The following is a 21,107-nucleotide window of genomic DNA, read 5'->3' as shown; positions in this document are numbered from 1 at the left end:
GTTCTATGTTGTTGCATTGCTTCTAAGCTATTTAACTTCTTCCCAAAAAAAATGCCAGTGAAAAGACATGAACTCCCCGTCTCCATGCAGCTCGAAATGTATACGAAGTACAAAGAATATCGTGGTCGCGTGATATTGTAGGATTAATGCCTTCTGGAGGTATCAACCCTTGCGCTGAGCGCGTGTTCGGGTCAAAGGCTTAGCCTGCTTAGCCTGTTTGGCTACCTTGGTCACTCTGGTGTCATCCGAAACCCGCTTGCGCTTGGCTGGCCGGCCAGGGTCAACATGAAGATGTCCATGCTCAGACAACGCAGTCGTGTTTTTCCAGCGCAGGCAGCGAGGCCCACTCTCGTTCACATCCAGATAGGTCTTGGTCCGGGTGGTCACGCGTTTGGCTGGAATGTCCTCCGACTCGGCTCTATCAAGCGTCTCGGCTAAGTACGCCTTGCGATTCTTCATGTACTTGGCAATGTACTCTTGCTGGAGGAGCAGCTCCTTAAGCAACTTGGACTCCCGGTTGCCGCGCGAGTCCAGCCACTCCACAAGCTGTTCAATTGCCTCGGGGTCCTCGTAGTAGCCCCATTCACGAGCATTCGACACATGGGTTGGCCCTTCTTCGTGCTTCTTGCGCTCTGCGGGGGTGGTTTGGAAATGTTTCTGGTACTGCTTCCGCTGTTCATCGGTCACGTCGATGAAGCCAGCGTGCTCCATTTCATCCGGGCCTTGCACCCACAGACGGCCGTTGGCGTAGTGTGCCTCGGCCGTTGAGCTTTCTGGCATACCCTCGTAGGGCATCGCATTACGCTCAAACCACCAGTAGCGATTGCAGAAGCGATCCAGTCCAAGGCATCGGGTCCTGGGGCAGTCGGTTTCGCGAAGGCTGTTCTCCACAGTCTCGATTTGCTCCTGGAGCTTCTCGATATTGGCCTTCTGCTCGTCGATCTTCTTCAAGACTCGCTGATATTGCTTGGACCCCTTAGGCTGCTTCGCCAATATCTCCTTTCGCTCCTTTTCCAATTCTTGCTTCCGTTTACGCTCGAGGGCCCGATCGATCCCTCCACGTAACGAGCGTGGTCGAGGGATATCCTCGTCTTCAGTGTCCCCGACCATTTCAGAGTCTCCTTCCAGCAATCGAGAATCATCCAAGCCGTCCAGCTCGGGCACTGGCGTAGGTGACTTCCCGGCCTTTTCAGGTTCAGGCTGAACGGCCTTGCGCTCCTGGTGCAGCTGACGAAGCTCGATGAGTCTGAAAGATGATGTTAGCGGTTGAAAAATGACAATGGTTAAAGGATTCACTTACCCTGCTTTGCGCGCCTTCTGATACTCAATCTTCTCCTTGCGCAACTCTGTCATTTGATTGCTGCACTCTTCTAGATAGTTTCGGATGGCCTTGGTCTCCAAACTCAACATGCAAATCATCTGGAGCACCTTGGTACGCAAATTGATGTCGAGTGTTTGATACTGCTCCTGCACGGTGTATTGTGTAGGTTCACGGTCGAGAGGTGCCAGATGCTTGAGGATGGTGTTGCAGATTTGCTCCGAGCGAGGACGGATAGATAGCTGGTGCAAAAGTCCAACTATCACCAACTCCCATCCACCGTTGCGGAAATCGCGTTTGCGGAGACGATCAATCCACCCATACTTCTCAAACATCTCGCCGGCGCGATGAATCTGTGTCTCCTCGGGTTCATCTTCATTAATCTGTGCTTTGATGATGACTGCCTCTTCCTTGGCCAAACTTCCTCTGGTGGTCATTCTCCCAGGCTTCACCTGCGGCTCTGGAGACTCTTCCTCGGCTTCTTCTTCCTCTTCCTCGCCCTCTTCTTCGGATTCATCAGAATCATCAGCAGGGAAGTCTGGGAGTGAGATCTGAACAGCACCATCATCGTTCGACGAGTTGACGAGTTTTTTGAGAACGGCGCAATGAACTTCAACGAAAAGCTCACAGTCCACTTCATCTGATGAGAACCGCATAGCTTGGATGAAATCGTCAAAGGTGAAGGAATCCAGTTCGAATACTTCACAGTAGACATTGAGGGTGTCCCAAGTCTCCAGGAGCAACCCCACCGTTTCCGGCTCTAGGTCATCAGGCAGAAGGTTCTCTGCACCGTCATCCTCAGACTCACCTACCATCATAAATTTGAGGGTCGGTCGGTGTTGCTTTTCGGAATTAGGAGCAAGGTCCAGATCTTCGATAGGATACTTGATCGGTGGTGGGGATGGTGCTCTCGGCTCGTTCTTGATGACTACTGCCGGGAGTCCAGCAAGCTTCCTATCGCCAACCAGTGGCGGTTTGGAAGGGCGCAAGGGGTTGGAAGGCAGAAGGAATGATGGGTTACCATTCAGTGACCGCTGATACTCTTGGTACTGCGCCTCCCTCGATTTTGCCATGTCCTGTGCAGACAGTTTCGACTTCTGTCCCTTCACCGCAGGTTTCAGCTCGGGCAGCTGCTGAGAAGAAAAGAAACCAAAGAAGCCATCTTGGTCCGCTTTCTTCATCGCCTTCTTCTCTGCCACCTTCGCGCCATACTGCAGATGCTTAGGGACCTCAATCGGGATCTTGTATGTCTCTGCGACAGATGGCTTGACCAACCAGGGCGCGCCTGTCCACGATTCTCTAGTGACGTTGTTTTTGATGAATCCGCGCAGCATCAATTTAGTGAATGCCTTTCGGTCGCGCGTGATGTGGTCCTGGTCCAGCAGGGCCTCTTCATTTTGTCGATCTAGGATCTTGACCAGATACCTGGCAAAAGCGGGTGTTTTAATGGTGCCATCAGCATATAGCTGTTCTGCAAAGTTTGCCTTGTCTCTGATGGTACCATGAAGCCGACTACTATCCTCAAGCAAAATGAGAACGGCTTCGCCCGGGTAGAAGTCTGATTTGAATTCCTAGTTCTGTTAGATCAGTTGTTAATGTTAATAAATGGCGGGACTATCTCACTTCATAGATTTCATCCACTGAGAAATAGATTCGTTAGCTTGATTTAGACTAGAAAAGAGAGTAATAGCATACCTAGGCTGTCCACCCTCGAAACTATCGAGAACTGAATTCTGCGCAGAATAGGTTCTCTCAGCGCATCGGGGAAACTGTTGTTGACTTCACGCGATTCCTCCGTCTAGTCAGGACTTAGCATATGTTCATCACTCGGTGTCCATGTTATAATATACCTCACTGCGGAGTGCCTCGAAGAAGGTCAAACCCGAATGGCCGGTGATCTCACAGATGAATCGGCGTTGTTTGTAGAAGTCCATTCGCTGAAGGTATGGCTCGTAGCTGGTGAAGACCTCATTGGTCTCCGGGATAACCCAGACCTGGAAAGAGGAAAGAGGGTCAGCGGGAAGGTCTGCAGTATGGGTAATAGAGGTACATACCTCGGAACTATCATCTTCAATGACAGTTTGCGGGAGGTATTGGACTGGTTTGCGTTTGAATAACACCTGTACATGCAATTGTGTAAGCCTCTTTGTCTCCATACCATCCACCATTTTCTTCTTGGCACCTCCGCGGCCATTCCATCGGATCAGGTGTTGCATACCATGATGCTTTAAATATTAAGTGTGGACGCGCCAGTCGGCCGGGAGCTACCGTGTACAAAATCGAGAATCGAGCATGAACGGGACTAAACAAAACGCGATCTTAGTTAGCGAGTGGAGCTTGTCGAGTGAGTGCGGGAAGGTAGAGGCCGCGTCAGACAACGCAATCGGCGGAGGTAACGGGAGTTGCGATATAGATTGAAGATGCTCCAGTTGCTCTCGTGCACCGTTGTGTGGAGAATGGGCGGTTGTGGGTGGGAGTGAATTGTCGTGATCAGGCCTGGTCGCAGACCAAGAACACGCGAACAGTGGAATAGCGATGGCTCGGGAATTCACGCGGACTTACCGGAGTAGAACGCGTCCTGTAACGAGGTTGAGAACCAAGCGATTCTGAGATGATGAACTATAATATCAGGGGGGTGGGGGAGGGAAGCTGTGAATATTTGAAGGTGTAAGAAGCAAGAAAGAAGAAAGGTAGACAAAAAGGACGGAGCGGTAGATCATTGCAGGACCGCGAATCAGCGGTGGAAGCTGATTGGTGGAGAGGAGGAGCAAGCGGGAGCCAAAGCCCAGCAGAAAAACGCACCTGGGCTTTCCTCGGGACCCTCGACTCTCCCTCCTCCCCCTCGTCATCTCCGACTGTCAATTCTTTCTTCCTTTCTTCCTTTCTTCCCCAACACTATCCGTATTTACCCTCATTCGACTCGTCTGATCGAGGAGATTTTATCTATATTATGTTCATTTCAATTTTCAATGATATTTCTATTCTTCAACACGGTTATCAATTCTCAGTTTCTATTCTCGGTCACCTTCCCGGGCTAAGATCGGAACAATCAATTCGAACTACCCCGGGGCCGGAACCATGTCAACCACCAGCTTTGTTTGTATTTTTAGCATGAAACACCAACCTTTCAACTGCATTCTCTTTGACTTTAAATGCTCAAGTGTTATTTGTTCTTCACCCTACAGGCATCTGCCTAAGTAATCATATTTCAAGTATGAAATATGACAAGACCTATTTTGAGAATAACTGTATTCCACTAAAAGTACAAGTCGTGGTTATCAAAGAGCTTTGTATGCACGTCCTATCTCCTAGGCCGATCTGTAACTATATATCACCCTTATGGCTCTAAAGCAAGCAGGGCATGTAGAATTGATACACCTTCAGCCGCGGTGCCACAGGCGCATTGGCCACCCAGACGTCTATTGTTGAATCAGGGGTACTCTATATCTACATTTGCTGAAGTTAATGAACCCCTTCTTTATGCGTCATGATACCCTTTTGTTGTGGTTGTTTGGTTATCGTGCAGCTAGACGTGAATAATAAACATGCTATATGTGATGTGTGAGGTCACCACTTATATCTTTTACTTTATTGCTTTTAGACCAGATTGCTTGTGATTTTGCTCGTAGATTACACTCAAATAACTTATCAACCACCAATAAGTGGAAGCACCTGCACAAAATGTATAATCGAAAGAGAATTTATATCACTTACAGAAATATATATATGCCGCGAACATGCATTTTTATGGCGAGACAATTACCTAGGCAAACATTTAAATCAAAGAAATAATAAAATACCTACACGTTTACACTGACAATTCCAATACAGTCCTAGAATGGAAGAATAGAAAACAGATTCTTCCCCCATGTTTCTATCTGACCTGCATTTGACTGCAGGCCAACCATGGATGAAGTGGAGCTAACCAATTTGGGACTAGCGGGAGAATAGACTCCATGATCCGTGGGTCTTATCCACGTGGAAACAAACAATGCAAACATTCTACACCTACATCGTGAATCCTGAAGTCACCTCACAATGACCTCAAGAAGTTTGTGTGTAGTTCATCCTTGATAGCTAAATAAAACAATCTTTTAATCTGAGCTAGTTTGATAGGTCTAAGCTGTAAAATAAATCACCATAAACCCAACCCAGCTTCCGACAACTCCAAGGGCACAATAACTGCTCATGAACATCAATGGCAGGAACTCGAGCCGGTCCCATCCGAAGATCAATTGGTGCCCCAGGGAACAGTAGATAATCAAAGGAATAGAAATGGTCAAGTAAAGCAGCGAAAGTCGGTCGAATATGAAAATTCGGGGCCGCTCGGGAACAGGTGCGACTCGGTCGAAGACGAAGAGGAATAGCACCAACCACAGGACTGTATAAATAGTCTTGAGGGGGAAGTCGGCGGCTGTAAACAGTAGCGGGAAGAGTGAGACATGGCCCGCAACCGCCAGAGGTCGGAAGGCGCTGAAGTAGCGACGGTCCTTGAGGGCGATGAGACTGAATGGAATGATGATGAGGAGAATGGCTTTCTCATGCACATGCCAACCGAAGAGGAATGATGCATAGCCGCAGAGGGTGATCGCACCGACAAAGGTATCCCAACAGCCCGGGTTGAACCAGACCTTGACGAGAGGAATCTAAACAATTGTTAGACAAGGCCAGAGGCACAGGACGAGGGACACATACTAGTTGGAACAAGAAGGTCAATATAAAGGTGTGTTCCTTTGTAACTTCCGGCAGGACGGCGAAAGAAGTGTCTCCCACCAGTCCTCGTGTGACGCTGTTCAGAGCATCAGTGTTCACTGGAAGCCCTAGCCGTGGAGCAACTGCGGGGAGTGTCAGATAAGCTCATATGTCGTGCGTGCGAAGAGGTAGAGACTACTTACGGGAAATCAATGCTCGATCAGCGAAGGAGTACATCGCCCAGATATTTGGCGCCCAGTAGGCGTGACACAGCCCCCTCGAAAACGGAAACAGCCTATCCTTGAGCTGCAGCAATTGTCCCCATTGCGCAAATGGCCCAAAGGCAATTGCAAAAACGCCAACCACGCAGAATCCTAGTTTGAAAATATTGCCGAACCGGGGCCGGAAAACCGATTTGATACTAAGGCAATAGGTGCGCAGTAGATAGACGAAGTAGGCGAGAGCGAGGTAGAGGTATATGTGCTTCATGCATAGCAGTACCGCGAAAAGGATACCGCTATAGAGAAGAGTCGATTGCTTGCGAGCGAGGACAATTGATAAGATCAGGATTCCATACATGAAGCCATTGTATTGGAAATGGATATGATCGATGATGAGGAGACCCGGGGATAGTAGGATGGAAAGACTGGCTACATGCGCAGCCTGCTTGTTCGGAAAAGGAACGGACTTGACGAATCTATCGAATAATTGTCAGAATTCCATTGCATCACATCACCAAAAAAGATCGAGTGCCATACCGACTAAGCGCATAGACAAGAACCAGCTCCGTCAAGATCACAGTTGCTCTTTGGAAGTAGACAGTCTGCCAGGAATCATAGCCAAGGTTCTTCACGACTAACATCGCAGGGTCTACGTATGCAGCAGCCTGCGACATCAGCCACTCGAAGGCTGCAAAGAACGGTGGGTAATCGAGCGTCCATTCCGAAGTTTTCTAAACCAGCCCAAGTCAATATCCAGAACAATTACTCCAGAACCACGCGCCCGACCGAACATACCTCATAGTACCATTCTTGGATGGGGAGAGAATGGGTGATGGCGAGCCAATTGCGATGGACCTCAAAATCGGTGGATTTGCTGCAACACAAAGAAAAGTATGTTAGCAAAACTCATTTGGTAACCCCAGTGTCCTGTTCCCGGGTCCTTTGGAATTCCTTTTTGCAGTTTTTTGCAGCAGTTTTGCAGTGATTGATGCCTTCCCGATCTTTTTTTTTGCTGCAGCGAAACGAGCGGGACTTACTATGCGGGGAAGAGCAGCACCTTGAAAGCAGCTGCAACGATGGCGCACTGGGCCAATGAAGGGTATAGATCAGCCATTGGAGCTCCTGCGCATGATGGTGCAGCGATATTGAAAGCCGAGAAGACACAAGGCGCGAGAATGTGCAAATCGGCGGAGCGAGTAGCTTCCTCCGCATGTTATTTTGAAGGACACGTGACCAGATGCGGAGATCGGAGGTCAAATCAGGAGCGAAACACCTGGGCAGAAGGACAGATAGTCAATACAACACATACAACGTCAAAAGGGAACACTCTCTCCGTATGGACTTCACAGACGTCGGAATCCGCCACACGATCCTCAACAGTGTACAGCTCCATCACTTTATCGATTTCTCGCCATCGGCCGCTGTTATTGCAAAAGAGGCCCGTCTCTGCGTTATTGCTATTGTTGTCGGTTGGGTCGCCACTAGTGTTGTCTCTAGCATTTGCAATCGGAAGTGTGAAAGTGACTCAATCCATAGCAAACGCTGATAGCTACTGCGCAAAACTTCCGTGAAACTTTCACAAATTCTACATCAACATCAAGCTCCACCAAGCGTCAAGCCACACAACATGATGAGACCATTAGCTTCACTGGCATTGCTTGCTGTAGGGGCTACAGCCCAGCTTATTGATAGCTCAAGCTTTGGTGCTGGTCAAACGTCAGTACAGTATCCGTGTACAATCTTTGGGTTACGGCTATCTGACTTCAGACCAGGATATCACCAACCCGAGACTCTATCCCCGGATGGACAATTGCAGCAGAGGGCCATGTACCGCAAGTTGTGAGTCGGTCTGCCGGAATTATGGCCGAACTGAGCTAACCGCCATTTAGCTATCAGACAAGCTCATCTTAACACCACCGTACCCTGGAAACACACGGGGATCAGCTTGGGCACAAAGTCCGTAAGTGAAGGGCTTCAAACCGTGATATTGGACCCCGGATAATAACATGGATATAGAGTTTCTCAGTCGGAATGGTCAGCAGAGTTCCAATTCCGAGCAAGCGGACCTGAACGAGCGGGTGGAATCCTGCAGTTATGGTATACCAAGGACGGTCAGTCCCGTATTGGTACTTCGAGCATCTATACTGTCGGCCAGTTCGACGGCTTTGCTCTAGTAATCGATACCCATGGTGGAAGAGTGCGTATTGACCCCGTCGCGTATTGTTGCGGCGTATTGATCATTACTGTTACTAACCTCTTTCATAGGGTGGAAGTGTCCGTGGATTCCTGAATGACGGTACCATCGATTACAAAAGCCACAACAGCCCGGACACCTTAGCATTTGGCCACTGTGACTACTCTTACCGTAACTTGGGCCGTCCATCAATTGTCAAGCTCAAGCACACTAGCTCCATCTTTGAAGTCACCATTGACGATAAGCTTTGCTTTTCAACCAACAAGGTATGTATACACTACATCCCGCCGACATCGTACCGCAGCCATCTTAAACATACTAACCTGGGCAGATCGCTCTGCCCGCTGGAAACACCTTCGGCATCACAGCAGCCACTCCCGAAAACCCAGACTCATTCGAGGTCTTCAAGTTCATCCTCGAGTCCGTCACAGGCCAAGGCTCGACAATCCCCTCCAACCAAGGGGGCACCCCTCAGCAGCCAATCCGCAATCAAGTTCCTGACCAGCCTGCTCAGCCCATAACCAACCGCGGCACAGAAGCCACAATGAACGGATTGGCTGCCCAGATCGTCGACGTCAGCGGTCGCATACAGCTGGCCGGCAAGGCCACCAACACCATCCTCCAGGAACTGAAGAACCAGGCCCAGAAGGCCGACCAGCGCCACGCAGAGCTTATCCAGAAGTCCCTGGCCCAAGACCGCCAGCTCGCCCAGTTCGACAGCCGACTCTCGCGCGTTGAGCAGCTGCTCCAAGCCCTCCAGACCGATTTGCAGAGCAAGGATTACAGTGGGCGGTTCAACCAGCTCCACGAAACGCTGCGATCCTCCCACCTCAGCCTAAGCGAGAACCTGCAGGGTCACCTGCTTAGTGGTAAGTCCCTTGCTTTGTCCATATGACTCATCCATTCAATTTGCTAATTGCTTTTCTCCCATCTTACAGTCATTACCGCCTCCAGCCCGCGCATGGGCTTCTTCATCTTCTTGTTGATCGCGTTCCAGGTGGTCCTCGTGATCTCCTACGTCATCTACAAGCGTCGCCGGGCCAACATGCCCAAGAAGTTCCTTTAAGCGTCCCCATTCTGTCCCCCCCTTCCCCCACCCCCCTGTCCTACCTGAATCTGTGTCGCTGTCGTCTTGAGTTATTGTATGATGGGGGCTGGGGGGTTATATCCATAATATTCACCAGTGTACTCTGCCCGGAGTCGAGCCACCGGGATCTATTCTTCCAGCGAAAGTTATGTAGAATACGAATATGTTATTACGTTGATGAAAACTCTCTGAGAGTAATTAGATTTACAAGTAAGAGAAAAGTGAAATGACAAATATTCATTTGGCCTTTGGCCCATGCTATCGTACACATTCTCCGAGCCACCCGACCACGCGCTTTTTTTTTTTGAAAAACAAAAAAAAGCAAAAGATAAAACAGCATTGAAAGAAAAACAAAGGCGTGGCCGGGCAGCCCGGAGAAACAGATTCAAGAAAATTTGACGATCGCCATCCCGGCGATCGCGGAAATCGAAAAAAAAAAAATTAAAAAACAAAAGAAAATTCAAATCCACAATTCAAAACGCCGGGGCCCTCCATGCGCGAGAGGACCCCGACGTTTTGAATTTAGGGGAGCCTGCTGGCCAGGCAGGCTCCCCTCACTTGGACTTGGTGTATTGGCGCTTCTGCGCCGGTTCTCCCGCGGATCCCTGGTCATCGGCGGCGCGGGATCGCTTGTTCCGATTGAACACAGGGATCCGCGGGAGAAGTTCGGAGCCCGCGTGGTGGGACTCCTCATCCTCGGTATCGGAGGATGCCTTGGGAGGGGGGTGGGAGATGTCGGGGGGAGGGGAGGTTGCAGCGTGAGATGAGCCCAAGGTGGACTCCTCATCGATGCGGGACAAGGTCTTTTGAGCAACGGGCGAGGTAGGCCCGTCAGCTTCGGCGATGTGACCTTCGCCGACAGCAAGGGGAGGCTGGGTGGAAGCCATGCTGAGGAGGGCAGCGGCGGCGTCAAAGTCATGAGTGGAAACAGGAGCGCCGGCAATCATGGTGTTAACAGCGGAAGAAACATTCTGGGTGAACTCCGCGGGAAGACCGTTCTGTGTGATGTTGTTGGTGATCCCGGCGGTTTCAGCACGGTTGAGGTATTCATTGGTGAGTTGCTTGGTCAAATCCAAGCACTTTCGCTCGACAGCTCGGGCATACTCATTTTCACGTTCGTGATGATCATCTTTGACAGCAGTGATAAAGTTCAGAACGACATCGCCTCCGAGGAAACGGGCTCTCTTCTCTCGCCAGTCGTCGTCAAACAGAGTTTGATTTGGGTCGTCAGGAATCATGATGTCACAATCAATGTACGCCATATTTTTGGTTCGGCGAACACGGCGCGTACGCTCGTTGCTGCCATCAATTTCCTTGGTAGCAATCATATCGTCAGGAGTGACATGGTTAGGACACATCCACCCGATCTTGGGGTTAGGGGGATGTGCGCGGGGAGGATCAAGACAATCCAGATGGAAGCGGCAGGGACAGTAGTCGCAAGTAATAATGGGACGTGTACCTTGGGATGTAAAACCACACTTGGAGCAACGGATGCAGTCTCCCTTGTTGTCGTATTCTCGGAGAAGCATGGGATTCGCGTAAACGGTAGCGGCGTCTTGCTTGGGTGCTTTAGTCAGCCGCGGCAGGTGGGGCGCCGCCTTGTAGTAGCGTTGATGCTTCAAATTCCGGGCATAGTCGTTATCAAACACAATTCCTTCATCAACTCCCTGGAAATGTTCCTTAATATCCTGAGGAAGTTGGAATTCTGTCTTCTTGTAGTGTTTGGAGTGTGCGATCAAGGTAGAGAAACTGTTGCGAATGGAGCACTTGGGGCAATGCCACTCTCCCTGCGGAGGATTCTTGGGATCCAAGGGAGGATCCAAGCATTCGAAGTGGTACGAATTGATGCATGTGTCGCAGCAGAGTAGATCGCCACCTTTTCCACATTGGTGGCAATCATCGCTGTTGTCGGGGGGTTCACTGTGAGGTGTCATGTTAGCACATAGAGACTGACCAAGTCAGACCAAGAAATCACATACATAGAATTCGGCATTTGGCGTGGTTCGTGGTCGCCAGACCAGTCGTTAAATCGGACCGAGTAAGCAGAGTTTGAGAGGGAAGAAAGACTTGAGACCGTGGTATCAACAGAGAGCGACCGTGCGCGCTGTGGGATCTCAGGGGCCTTGGCCTTGTCTTTCTGGCGTCGTGAGACGGGCTTGCCAGTCTTGCGACCGATAAGCGAAGCAGATGGTGAATAGACAGATGGAGCTTCGGGCTCCGGACCCTTGACAAGAGGTAGATCGAGGATAGAACGTATGGGAGCGCCAGAACTTGGGGGAACGGTAGGACCTGGGGGAGGGAGGGAACGCGTACGATAGATCGCTTCATTGATCGCTGCAATATCTCCCTCGATTCCCGTGTCAATGTTGTCCATGTTGTAGGGGTGTTGAATGGCGTCTGGTGGGCCAATTGGAGTACGAATGTTACTGTACCGGACTGCGACGTCCACGTAAGATTCTGCTTCAAGACGAGCACGCACGGCTCGCATATTTTCATCGTGATCAGGGTCCATATCCCACTTGCGCTTACGTTTGTAAGCATTCTCGTTGACCGGGCATGGCTTCTTGGGTCTCTTGAGCGGAGCGGTGTTCGATTTACCGCTCAGGAAGTTTTCCTCAACACGAGGACCACTTGTGTCGCGATAAATATCGGAGATCTTGAAGCTGGGCTCTGCATCAACAGAATTGGCAGGTGGCAGGCTTGATTCGCTGCGGGGGGGAATATCAGCTGCATTGGATGTAGCGCGAAGGTATTTCTGATACCACTTCTGGGCATCTCTAATAGAATTGTTGAGGACAGATTGGAGCGCAAGTCGCAGTTGATCGTCTACTGCATCATCGCTTTTGGCGACGTTGGCGATCAAAGAGAGTTGGAATTCATCATCCACAGCATTGGACCAGAAGTAAAGAAGAGCCACGGCACCCGGCTCGTTGCCGCTCTCGGTTGCGTGGATTATGGAATGCTTCATGAGGTTCCGGAGTTTAGGAACATCGTATTTGTCGGAAGGGTGCAAAGGAAGAGACATCAGCACTGTGACGTACTTGTTGGTATCGTCCGCGCTCGGGAGGGTAGGAGTGGCCGCATCGGCCGGGGTGGTAATGGTGGCCTCGTCGGCCAGGCTTTGGCCTCCGCTGGAGATTGAGGCAAATGCCTCCGACTCAAAGGCCTCAACATGACTCTTATCGGCCGTCAGGTTCTCAACCCCGCTAAGGGGGGAAAGGCGCTCGGTTTCGTCGCGCGGGACGTCGGTCGGCACGGTCGCGACGCGGTGGGCCCGTTCAGAAAGAGGAGTCACGCCAGAAGCTCGGTACTCCGCGGTAGATGGGTATTCCCCGATCTCTCTCATTGTCCGATACTGGGGGGTGGGCTTCGAAGGGCCCGGGGGCTTCTTCTGAAGCTTCCGTCGTTGCGCGGGTTTGGAAGAGCCCTGACGGCGTTCGGACTGAGTGGACCCCGTAGGGGCAGGCGGAAGGGGCCTGGTAGAGTTAGTGCCACGCGCTCCATGCCCTAACTTCTCGGGGTCAACGTACTCGGCAGCAGCTGCAGCTGCATCTTGCTTCTCCTTGGAAGCTTTCTCGGCTTCGGCTATTCGAAAAAGTCAGTGTTTGTTCTCATCTTGAAAGTGAGTGAAAAAAAAGTGTGGGGTAAATCTCCCAGTTTCACCTGAAGGATGCAACATCTCCTTCTCCCCCATCTCAGAAGTGATCAATGACCAGATCAGTGAAGACAGAGAGAGAATCATTCACATGAAAATGAGAGAAAAAGAGAATGGTGGGTTCAATAATATAAGTAAGTGAATATGGGGGGAGGGAGGGGAGTATGTTGTCTCATCCACTCATGGCTCAGTGAACCAAATGACAGAGCACATCCCGTCTCAGAGGTGACTGGACCAATGACAACACAATTCATGACATGAGAGAAGTAGCATGGAAAGGCCAACTCATATTTGCCTGAGAAATGTGCAAGGCCAAGAGGCAAATGAGGTGTTGCAACTCAGTCACAACGGAAGCAAGGACATGGTGACATGGAGACATGAGACTGGGGACATGAGACTGTGGACATGAGACTGGGGACATGAGACTGGGGACATGAGACTGGGGAAGCATGATACAGAGGAGCATGGCATGGGGTAATCTTCCAGCTTGAACTGAGAGGCCGCGAAATCCGCGTCACAGACGTGTCTGGATATCCGGGGAAGGGACTGGAATAGACAGAGGATGGTCACTTACTCTTCTTGTTGAGAAGACGCTTTGAGACGCGACGCACAGCAGCACGCACGGTATCCATTTTTAACACTGAAGGTAACGAAATGGATGGAACGTGGGGAAGAAGAGAGAAGAAAAGAAGAAGAAGATGGGGGTGGGAGGGGGAGGGAATAAATACTCTGCGAGACTGGGGGGCCTTCCCTTTTAGGTCAAGGCTGCTTTTCTGTAAGAAGGGTGCAAACGGGCACAATAGAATAGACAGTAGTCCAGGTGACATGTCACGTATTGACCTCGACATCCCATGCTACCAGGGTGTCTCCTTTGAGGATGCCTACAGAGAACAATAGCTTTTATATTGATCTATTCAGCTATTGATCCTTTGAGAATACGACTCTGCCTGTGTATAAAACTTCAATGGCTGCTCAGCCTTAGCTCTATTTGACCTAATCTAGCTGTGTAGACAATCCATCAGGCACACATGCAAGTAGACAGACTCTGGATTGACCGTAGGAGACGGATATAAATTGGTTATTGTTTGCAGGTCTCACAGGGAAATGGTTGTAGAATAGGATATACTTACCAGATATCCGGAAAGCCATGGTTCTATTGTGTACCTGGGGGATTCAGCAGTCAACAAGAATGAGAGGGAGATCCTGATTACATTGCTGCACCGAGACTCTACACAGATTAGCAAGTTGCGACAGCCTGGTTCCCTGTGATTGCCAGCCACTAGGCAAACATCATCTAGATAGCTTAGGATAGTATCCTAATATTGCATACTCTGAAAGGAGGCCACGAACGACTTGCCTATAGACCTTTGAACATCGCTCTTTTACCGAGTAGTCGACGATGAACTGCATATGAATCTGGTTTTGATCTTTTCCTCGAGCAACAATCTGTCTCGAACAAATTACAGATTGAGATTCGGCACGGACAAGCATATACGAAAGTGATAGAGAACTACAAGAGCTACTGTCTCAATAGAACGTCTCCATGTAGATTTACAATACACCTGAGTACAGACTGGCAACGTCTTGATTTGGTCCGTGGAGTCTGCTCCAATTGCTACATACAAGACAGACAGGCCTCCAGGGAAAAGCACAAGAAGATCTCCCAGCTCCCAGCTTGTCGATAAAGTATATACCGAGGTTTCCAAAAAAATGGGTTGGCATTGCCAGCCCTGTCGCATGTCATGGGGAAAATCAAGTGTTTCTCTTTTGTTTTTGGATAGATTTCGTATGACCTGCAGTGAGGCTCGTCATTGGATATCTGTTTTGCATTCAGATTGGACAAATAGTCCTACACTATATCAAAGTGTATTGCATGAAAATGATGACCAGGGGAAGTTTGTTGAGAGCGTTGACTCATATTTACTCTTCACCGCCGGTGGTCTTGGTCTTCTTCTTGCTCTTGTTCTTCTTGTTACCGGTAGAGCGAGCAAGGGGCTGCTCGAGAATCTTGAGAATCTCCTCATCCTCGAGCTTCTTGTCAGACTTGATCTGCTCGAGATCGACGGGCTTGGCAGCAGCGAGCTTGGTGAGGCCGTTCTTGGTGATGGCTGTGGGTGGGGTTAGCTTATGGGTCCAAATCATCTCCATGCAAAGTTAAGGTACGTACCAATGGTGGTCAGCAGACGAGAGACGGGGGAACCGTCAGTCTCGCCGGCGGGCTCATACTGGCGCAGGACACCGCCACGAACACACTCAACAACACCGACCTTGGCGGCCTTCTCGTCATCAAGCTGGCGCAAGCTGAAGGGGAAAGTACCGAACTTCTTGACAACCTCAGACAGAGTCTGGCGGGAGCTGGGGCGCTTCAGGCCGTAAGTGGTGGTGGTACGGCGGTGCAGGGTAGCACGGTGGTCGAGGTTCTTGACCTTGCCGGATCCCAGACTGAGGCCAACCTCAACACCCCAAACTTCGCCGACCTCGGGGACACCGTCACCGCGGACACCGTTACCGGGTGAGAGAATGATCTTCTTCTCGCCCTCAATCTCGTTGCGGCCGAACATCCAGCTGGTGGTGTTCTCGACGACAGTGCAGTCGTAGGTCTTGGCGATCTTCTCGAGCAGAGAAGACATGTAGGCCTGAGTAGGGGCCTTCTGGGCCGCGGCCTTCTTCTTCTCCTCATCGGTACCCTGAGCCAACAGACCCTGGGGAACCATAAGACGCAGGAGGACCTCGTTGGCGTAGTGGGTAGCGATAATGAGGTCAGCCTCACGGCCGGTAACAGCCTCCTTGGGGGCGTCCTTCTTGGGAACGACCACCATATCGCAAACGATGGTTCCGAATCCATCGATCTGAGCACCAAGCTGGATCTTGACGAGCTCGCCGGCCTTCAGGGTGATCTCGGCCTCGGCGGCGTCGGACACCAGAGGAGTGTAGGGAGTCACATAGGAGCTAGGGGAGACAGTAGTGGGGTGAGAGATACCTTAATTTACGTGTTACGATCAGTTCATGTGGTTCTTCTGCCACCAACGGGCTAGAGAGGGGGATGGACCAACCCTTGACAATCTTCTTGCCCTTGTAGACCTTGGTGATCTCCTCGTCGAGGAGCTTGTCACCCTTCTGACAGATCTCGACGATCTTCTCTCCCTCCACGCAAAGAGCTACATAAATGTTAGATCACAAAGTGAGACAGTGGGAAGTTCTTGCGCAACGAACCGGCAACAGCGTCAAGGACGTTGTGAGAAATTTGCGCAGCGGTCTTGTACTTGGTCAAGGTATCGGGGTTGTTGAGGGTGTAATCTAGAAAGAATCGCATAATTAGTCATGTTCTATGATCCGAACATATTTTCTTTGTTGTGGTGGGTGCCAGCGAGCTCATGGCCCATATTGGACTCGGTGCCCACAAACGTCAGAGCTTTCCATGAAGTTTACATACCAACCTCGGGTGCTTTGTCTTCCGCCATTGTGAAGTGAATTGAGCTCGTGGAGCTGTAAGAAACTAGTAAATGCAAGTGGTTTCGAGAAAAGTGTTCGGATTGTAAATCCGTGTGAAGCTAGAGGAGAGGAATGGATCGAGATCGAGTCGTGTGCAAAGCGTCGAGAGGGTGTTTAGCGTTGGTGGGGTTGGGTGGTAGTCGCCTGATGTTTCAGGCCTGTTACCTAGTTAGGGCTTTGCCGAAGACGTCATGGAAATCTCTCCCTTGACTTCATACTGAGCTACGCCATTGATTTGAGTCAAGAGAACATGTTTTCTATATTATACCTAGTTAGCTTTAGTGTTGATTTTGCTATATAGACCGTAAATGTCCCCTCTTGGTACCCCGGATTCCGCCACAAACCCAGGATCGCTCAGACCTCCAGTCTACTCCGAAACTTCTCCTCACCTGACCAGTGTTCCCCTCTTATACATCCCTGGGAAGTACGTCGATGTATCCGGGATTTTTATCCTCTATTTATCTCCCTTTCGATGTCTTCTTTTCATCCTATAGCGTTGTGGCTAGAAGGATGGATCAGGCCGTCAACTGTAGAATACCCATGAAAAGTACAGAAGCCTACATACAGAACAACTTTCACCTAGGTATACTTACATCGGTACAACATATATATATGTACCTATGTACCTACGTAGTAAACTTTAGGACTATGTATTGCCTCAGGCATAATGGTAACCTGAGGCAATGCAACATTCCCCTCACTCGTTGTAAACCTGATATCGATGGAGGTACTTATACCATTACTGGTAGTTTGATCCTTATTTTCTACCCCACGCTATGAGTCCTACAAAACTTCCCATCCGGGTTTTGACACACAATATCCGTTATGCAACCTCGTCTCCCTTCAAAGGCGAACAACCCTGGGCTGATCGCAAACAATTGCTGTTGAATGAATTTGAGTATGAGACTCGTCATTGCAGAGAAGCCTTCGTCTGCCTACAAGAAGTTCTCCACAATCAACTTGGTGATATTCTGGCTGGATTAAATCAAGACGGAAAGCCCGAAGCACCAGAATGGGAGTATATCGGCGTTGGTAGAGATGATGGCCACGAGGCTGGGGAATACTCCCCTATCATCTACAGACCATCAGTCTGGGAGCTGTTACATTGGGAGACAGTGTGGTTATCCAAGACACCCGAAACGCCATCCAAGAGTTGGGACGCAGCCTCCATCCGCATTGTTACCATTGGTGTCTTCACTCATCGAGCTAGTCGGAATACGGTCCTTGCCATGAACACCCACCTTGATGATCAGGGATCTCAGTCTCGTCTCGAGGCTGCACGTATCATTATCGGGAAGATTTCCGAATACAGCCAGAACAAATTCGCAAAGCTCATCTCGGGCACTTTCTTGGCCGGCGATTTCAACAGCGAAGAGAATCAGGAAGCTTACCAAGAGTTGACGAAAAGCTTGCGTGATGCATATACGGAAGTTGACAGCTCGAGGCGATATGGTAACCATATTACTTGGACTGGATTCGGGTACGAGGATGAGCCAGCCTCGCGTATTGATTATGTTCTGGTGAGACCTGCAGGGACTCACGGTCAGAGGTTGGCAGTAATTGGCTATGCAGTGCTAGGAAATCGGTTCGACGATGGTGTTTTATGCTCGGATCACCGTGCTGTTATTGTGGACTTGACACTGTAAGACCGAATAGGTACTTACATAGTGCAATGTTAGACCATATGAATACAATGAATATGCCAAGAGACCTCGGAATACCCGGACCCTGGAGATTACATTATGTAACACACACGTGGGTCACATGACAGTATGTAAAATTGGTAAACGGGGTCATAGGTTAGCCTGGAGCCCATAGGTGAGTATTGGGAATAGCCTCAAAATATCTTAAAAGTAGTATTATACTTTAATCTGTGATTCCTTTATGGTTGTTGGGCATATAAAGTGAATGGCGCGTTTCTTTGCTTTATTTTAAGACGGGTGCGGACACTTGTAACGGGTACTCTCCCTCCTTCTCCTTTGCCTCTTTCACCATCACCGCGGCTTTTAAAAAGACACAACTGCAACAACTCCCCCAGTTCAAAATAATCTTCCAGGGAAGAATCACGTCCATTGGGATCATCGCAATCGATTGACGAAAAAGGTCAGCTGACTTAGCCCCAACCGACCCGGAGCGGATTCTGCGCTGGAACTCCCGACTGGTCCATTCAAGGAACATCGGCAAGAGCTCTCTCCCCCTTCGGCCCTGGTATGTTCGATATTCCTTCCCATTTGGTTTTCATGTCCATAATTTCCATATGCTGTCCCCATTCAATCCGTTGCACACCCTTTGCTGGTGACCTGTGGCGTGTTCGGGACATGCGCCCGTTGCGACACGTCCATCCATCAACCTCATCCCCCAAGGTGACATTGGATGCACGGTCGCGACGGTGATGGATAGTGTACACTACTCCTGAAAACACCTGCTAATCATGATTTGATCGGATGAACAGGTTCCATCCCATAATGCTACGGTAACCGACCCGAACCTATCCCTGACGCGTTGAGAGCCACTCCGAGCTTGGAAGATCATACGAGTGGCATCAGACGTTCGTTTCGCATTCAATAGACCATCCACAATGCCATCCCCTAAAGTGACGGGTGGCTCGCTACCCTCAGAGCAATCATTCGGGGACCTTCAGTCAGGTGCCCAGAACAGCTCTGGCGCGTCGGACACAGGGGACCAAGGCCTAGACAGCATCGACCTTGGGACAAGCCGATCAACAAATGGTCACACGCCAGATACAATTGCAGAGGGAAAGCAAAGCGCAAAGGCTATGCTAGCTGCTTCTGGGGTGTCAGCCTCGTCAGACCCCGGCAGTGAGGTTTCCAATGGCACGTCCCGTTCAAATGGGACGCATGGTTCCGCAAGAAAGAGATCTCGTGATGGATCTGCTGCCCAATCCACAGAGGTTTCTGGGGCCATGGCCGTACGCGCCCGCGAAACGCCATTGGATAAGATTCTCCTAGAGCAGTACGTTGATCGCGAATTCCAGCACTCGGCTGCAACTGCCTGGCAAAACCCGAGTCAGAAATTACAAAAGAATAAGCGAGCGGAACGCGACTTTTATTTGACAGTACGACGCGAAAATCAGTTAAACCCAGCTGCATTATATGGTGTGGGCTATGAGGGATTTGGAAACCCCCGTACCGACATGCGCAATCAACACCCTCAACTTCTCTACCCAACCCATCGACGCCGCCCCGGAAACAGAAAGACGCGAGAACTACGCATTTCACGACGTGACGCAAAGACGCAGAATGAACAGATGGAGGATCTGGTCCCTATTCGCTTGGACATTGATTGGGAAAAGGTCAAGATCCGCGATACTTTCACGTGGAACCTTCATGATCGTGTTGTGTCCCCAGATTTGTTCGCGGAGAAGCTGGTTGAAGACATGGGTCTCGCGGTAGAGAGCTCGGTCCCTCTGACGAGAATGATCTCCCAGAGCATCCAGGAGCAGGTGATAGACTATTACCCGCATCTTAACATACACGAAGACCCTCTTGATCCCCAATTACCCTACACCGCATACAAAAATGACGAGATGCGCATTTCGGTCAAGCTCAACATCACCATTGGTCAACACACGCTCATCGACCAGTTCGAGTGGGATATCAATGACCCCAATAATTCTCCCGAAGAATTCGCATTATGCATGACGGATGATTTATCACTCTCTGGTGAATTCACCACCGCCATCGCCCATTCAATCCGCGAACAGTCCCAACTCTTCACCAAATCCTTGTACATTGTCGCTCACCCATTCGATGGCCGTCCCATCGAGGACCCAGACCTCCACACCTCATTCCTCCCCACCCCTGTGGCTTCTGCCTTCCGACCATACCAATCTGCCAAAGAGCATACGCCTTATCTTTATGAGTTGAATGAGGCAGATCTTGAACGTACCGAAATTTCAATATCCCGAGAGCAACGTCGCCAGAAACGGTCAATCAACCGTCGTGGTGGACCTGCTTTGCCAGATCTCAAGGACCGTCAACGCACGATTCGTACCATGATTGTTTCATCCGTGATACCAAACTCTGTGGGCTCTATGGACGAAAGCAATGTGATTAAACGGACCGGTTCCAGCCGTCGTCGTGGAATGACTGGACACCGGGGCGATGATGATTCCGACGAGTTTGATAGTGACGACTCCTCTGTTGGCTCTCCTGCAATTGGGCCCAACCTCGCACAGGGTACAGCTCGTACTAGGGGCATGAGAGGCGCGGCATCTGCAGCCCATGCGGCGCTTCGCGCCAGCCTTGGACAGTCTGCAACCCCCGAACCAGTGTATCACGAGCCCCAGTCTCGGCCCGAAGACAACAATACCGAGAAGAGAGCGTGGACGACTCTGATAAGTTGATAGTGAGATTTAAGATTTCGCGTGACAAGCTAGTCGATCTGAGGAACGGAAGGCGCATTGTCTCCGCCCACTCCAGCGCAGG

At 50.2% G+C, this 21,107-nt stretch overlaps 8 protein-coding genes across 8 annotated transcripts; 4 read left to right on the top strand and 4 right to left on the bottom strand.

Annotated features, from left to right (window-relative positions):
* Positions 1-97: 97 nt before the first annotated feature.
* Positions 98-3,951, bottom strand: N7455_009631 (uncharacterized protein). Its single transcript, XM_040954733.2, has 8 exons — positions 3,881-3,951; positions 3,537-3,620; positions 3,373-3,438; positions 3,169-3,312; positions 3,014-3,116; positions 2,942-2,958; positions 1,301-2,889; positions 98-1,246 (listed from the first exon to the last, which is right to left on the bottom strand). The coding sequence occupies exons 2-8, from the start codon at positions 3,537-3,539 to the stop codon at positions 163-165; spliced, it is 3,006 nt and encodes a 1,001-aa protein (XP_040815025.2). The 5' UTR covers positions 3,540-3,620; positions 3,881-3,951; the 3' UTR covers positions 98-162.
* Positions 3,952-5,436: 1,485 nt separating this feature from the next.
* Positions 5,437-7,345, bottom strand: N7455_009630 (dolichyl-P-Glc:Glc1Man(9)GlcNAc(2)-PP-dolichol alpha-1,3-glucosyltransferase ALG8; the record flags this gene model as incomplete). Its single annotated transcript, XM_040954592.2, has 6 exons — positions 5,437-5,964; positions 6,014-6,153; positions 6,214-6,707; positions 6,769-6,962; positions 7,027-7,105; positions 7,269-7,345. 6 exons carry the CDS (start codon positions 7,343-7,345, stop codon positions 5,437-5,439), a joined length of 1,512 nt encoding a protein of 503 aa, XP_040814924.2.
* Positions 7,346-7,567: 222 nt separating this feature from the next.
* Positions 7,568-7,777, top strand: N7455_009629 (uncharacterized protein; the record flags this gene model as incomplete). Its single annotated transcript, XM_065606253.1, has 1 exon — positions 7,568-7,777. The coding sequence occupies one exon, from the start codon at positions 7,568-7,570 to the stop codon at positions 7,775-7,777; it is 210 nt and encodes a 69-aa protein (XP_065460216.1).
* An 81-nt stretch (positions 7,778-7,858) lies between these two features.
* N7455_009628 (uncharacterized protein) lies at positions 7,859-9,491 on the top strand (the record flags this gene model as incomplete). Its single annotated transcript, XM_040954654.2, has 7 exons — positions 7,859-7,947; positions 8,004-8,070; positions 8,121-8,191; positions 8,248-8,428; positions 8,497-8,691; positions 8,757-9,294; positions 9,364-9,491. 7 exons carry the CDS (start codon positions 7,859-7,861, stop codon positions 9,489-9,491), a joined length of 1,269 nt encoding a protein of 422 aa, XP_040814838.2.
* A 575-nt stretch (positions 9,492-10,066) lies between these two features.
* Positions 10,067-13,206, bottom strand: N7455_009627 (putative PHD finger domain protein; the record flags this gene model as incomplete). Its single annotated transcript, XM_065606252.1, has 3 exons — positions 10,067-11,432; positions 11,492-13,097; positions 13,176-13,206. The coding sequence occupies 3 exons, from the start codon at positions 13,204-13,206 to the stop codon at positions 10,067-10,069; spliced, it is 3,003 nt and encodes a 1,000-aa protein (XP_065460215.1).
* A 1,881-nt stretch (positions 13,207-15,087) lies between these two features.
* Positions 15,088-16,628, bottom strand: N7455_009626 (curved DNA-binding protein (42 kDa protein); the record flags this gene model as incomplete). Its single annotated transcript, XM_040954770.2, has 5 exons — positions 15,088-15,275; positions 15,335-16,147; positions 16,221-16,325; positions 16,381-16,464; positions 16,601-16,628. The coding sequence occupies 5 exons, from the start codon at positions 16,626-16,628 to the stop codon at positions 15,088-15,090; spliced, it is 1,218 nt and encodes a 405-aa protein (XP_040814995.1).
* Positions 16,629-17,435: 807 nt separating this feature from the next.
* On the top strand, positions 17,436-18,305 carry N7455_009625 (endonuclease/exonuclease/phosphatase family protein; the record flags this gene model as incomplete). The annotated part of the gene is made up of 1 exon (XM_040954767.2): positions 17,436-18,305. One exon carries the CDS (start codon positions 17,436-17,438, stop codon positions 18,303-18,305), a length of 870 nt encoding a protein of 289 aa, XP_040814867.2.
* Positions 18,306-19,237: 932 nt separating this feature from the next.
* On the top strand, positions 19,238-21,025 carry N7455_009624 (SWI/SNF chromatin-remodeling complex subunit SNF5; the record flags this gene model as incomplete). The annotated part of the gene is made up of 1 exon (XM_065606251.1): positions 19,238-21,025. One exon carries the CDS (start codon positions 19,238-19,240, stop codon positions 21,023-21,025), a length of 1,788 nt encoding a protein of 595 aa, XP_065460214.1.
* Positions 21,026-21,107: the final 82 nt, after the last annotated feature.

The sequence above is a fragment of the Penicillium solitum genome (assembly GCF_028829755.1).
Source record: "Penicillium solitum strain IBT 25940 chromosome Unknown utg000008l_segment0_segment0, whole genome shotgun sequence".
NCBI lineage: Eukaryota > Fungi > Ascomycota > Eurotiomycetes > Eurotiales > Aspergillaceae > Penicillium > Penicillium solitum.
Note: the sequence above shows the minus strand (reverse complement) of the source record. Positions and strands in the feature narration are given on the sequence as shown.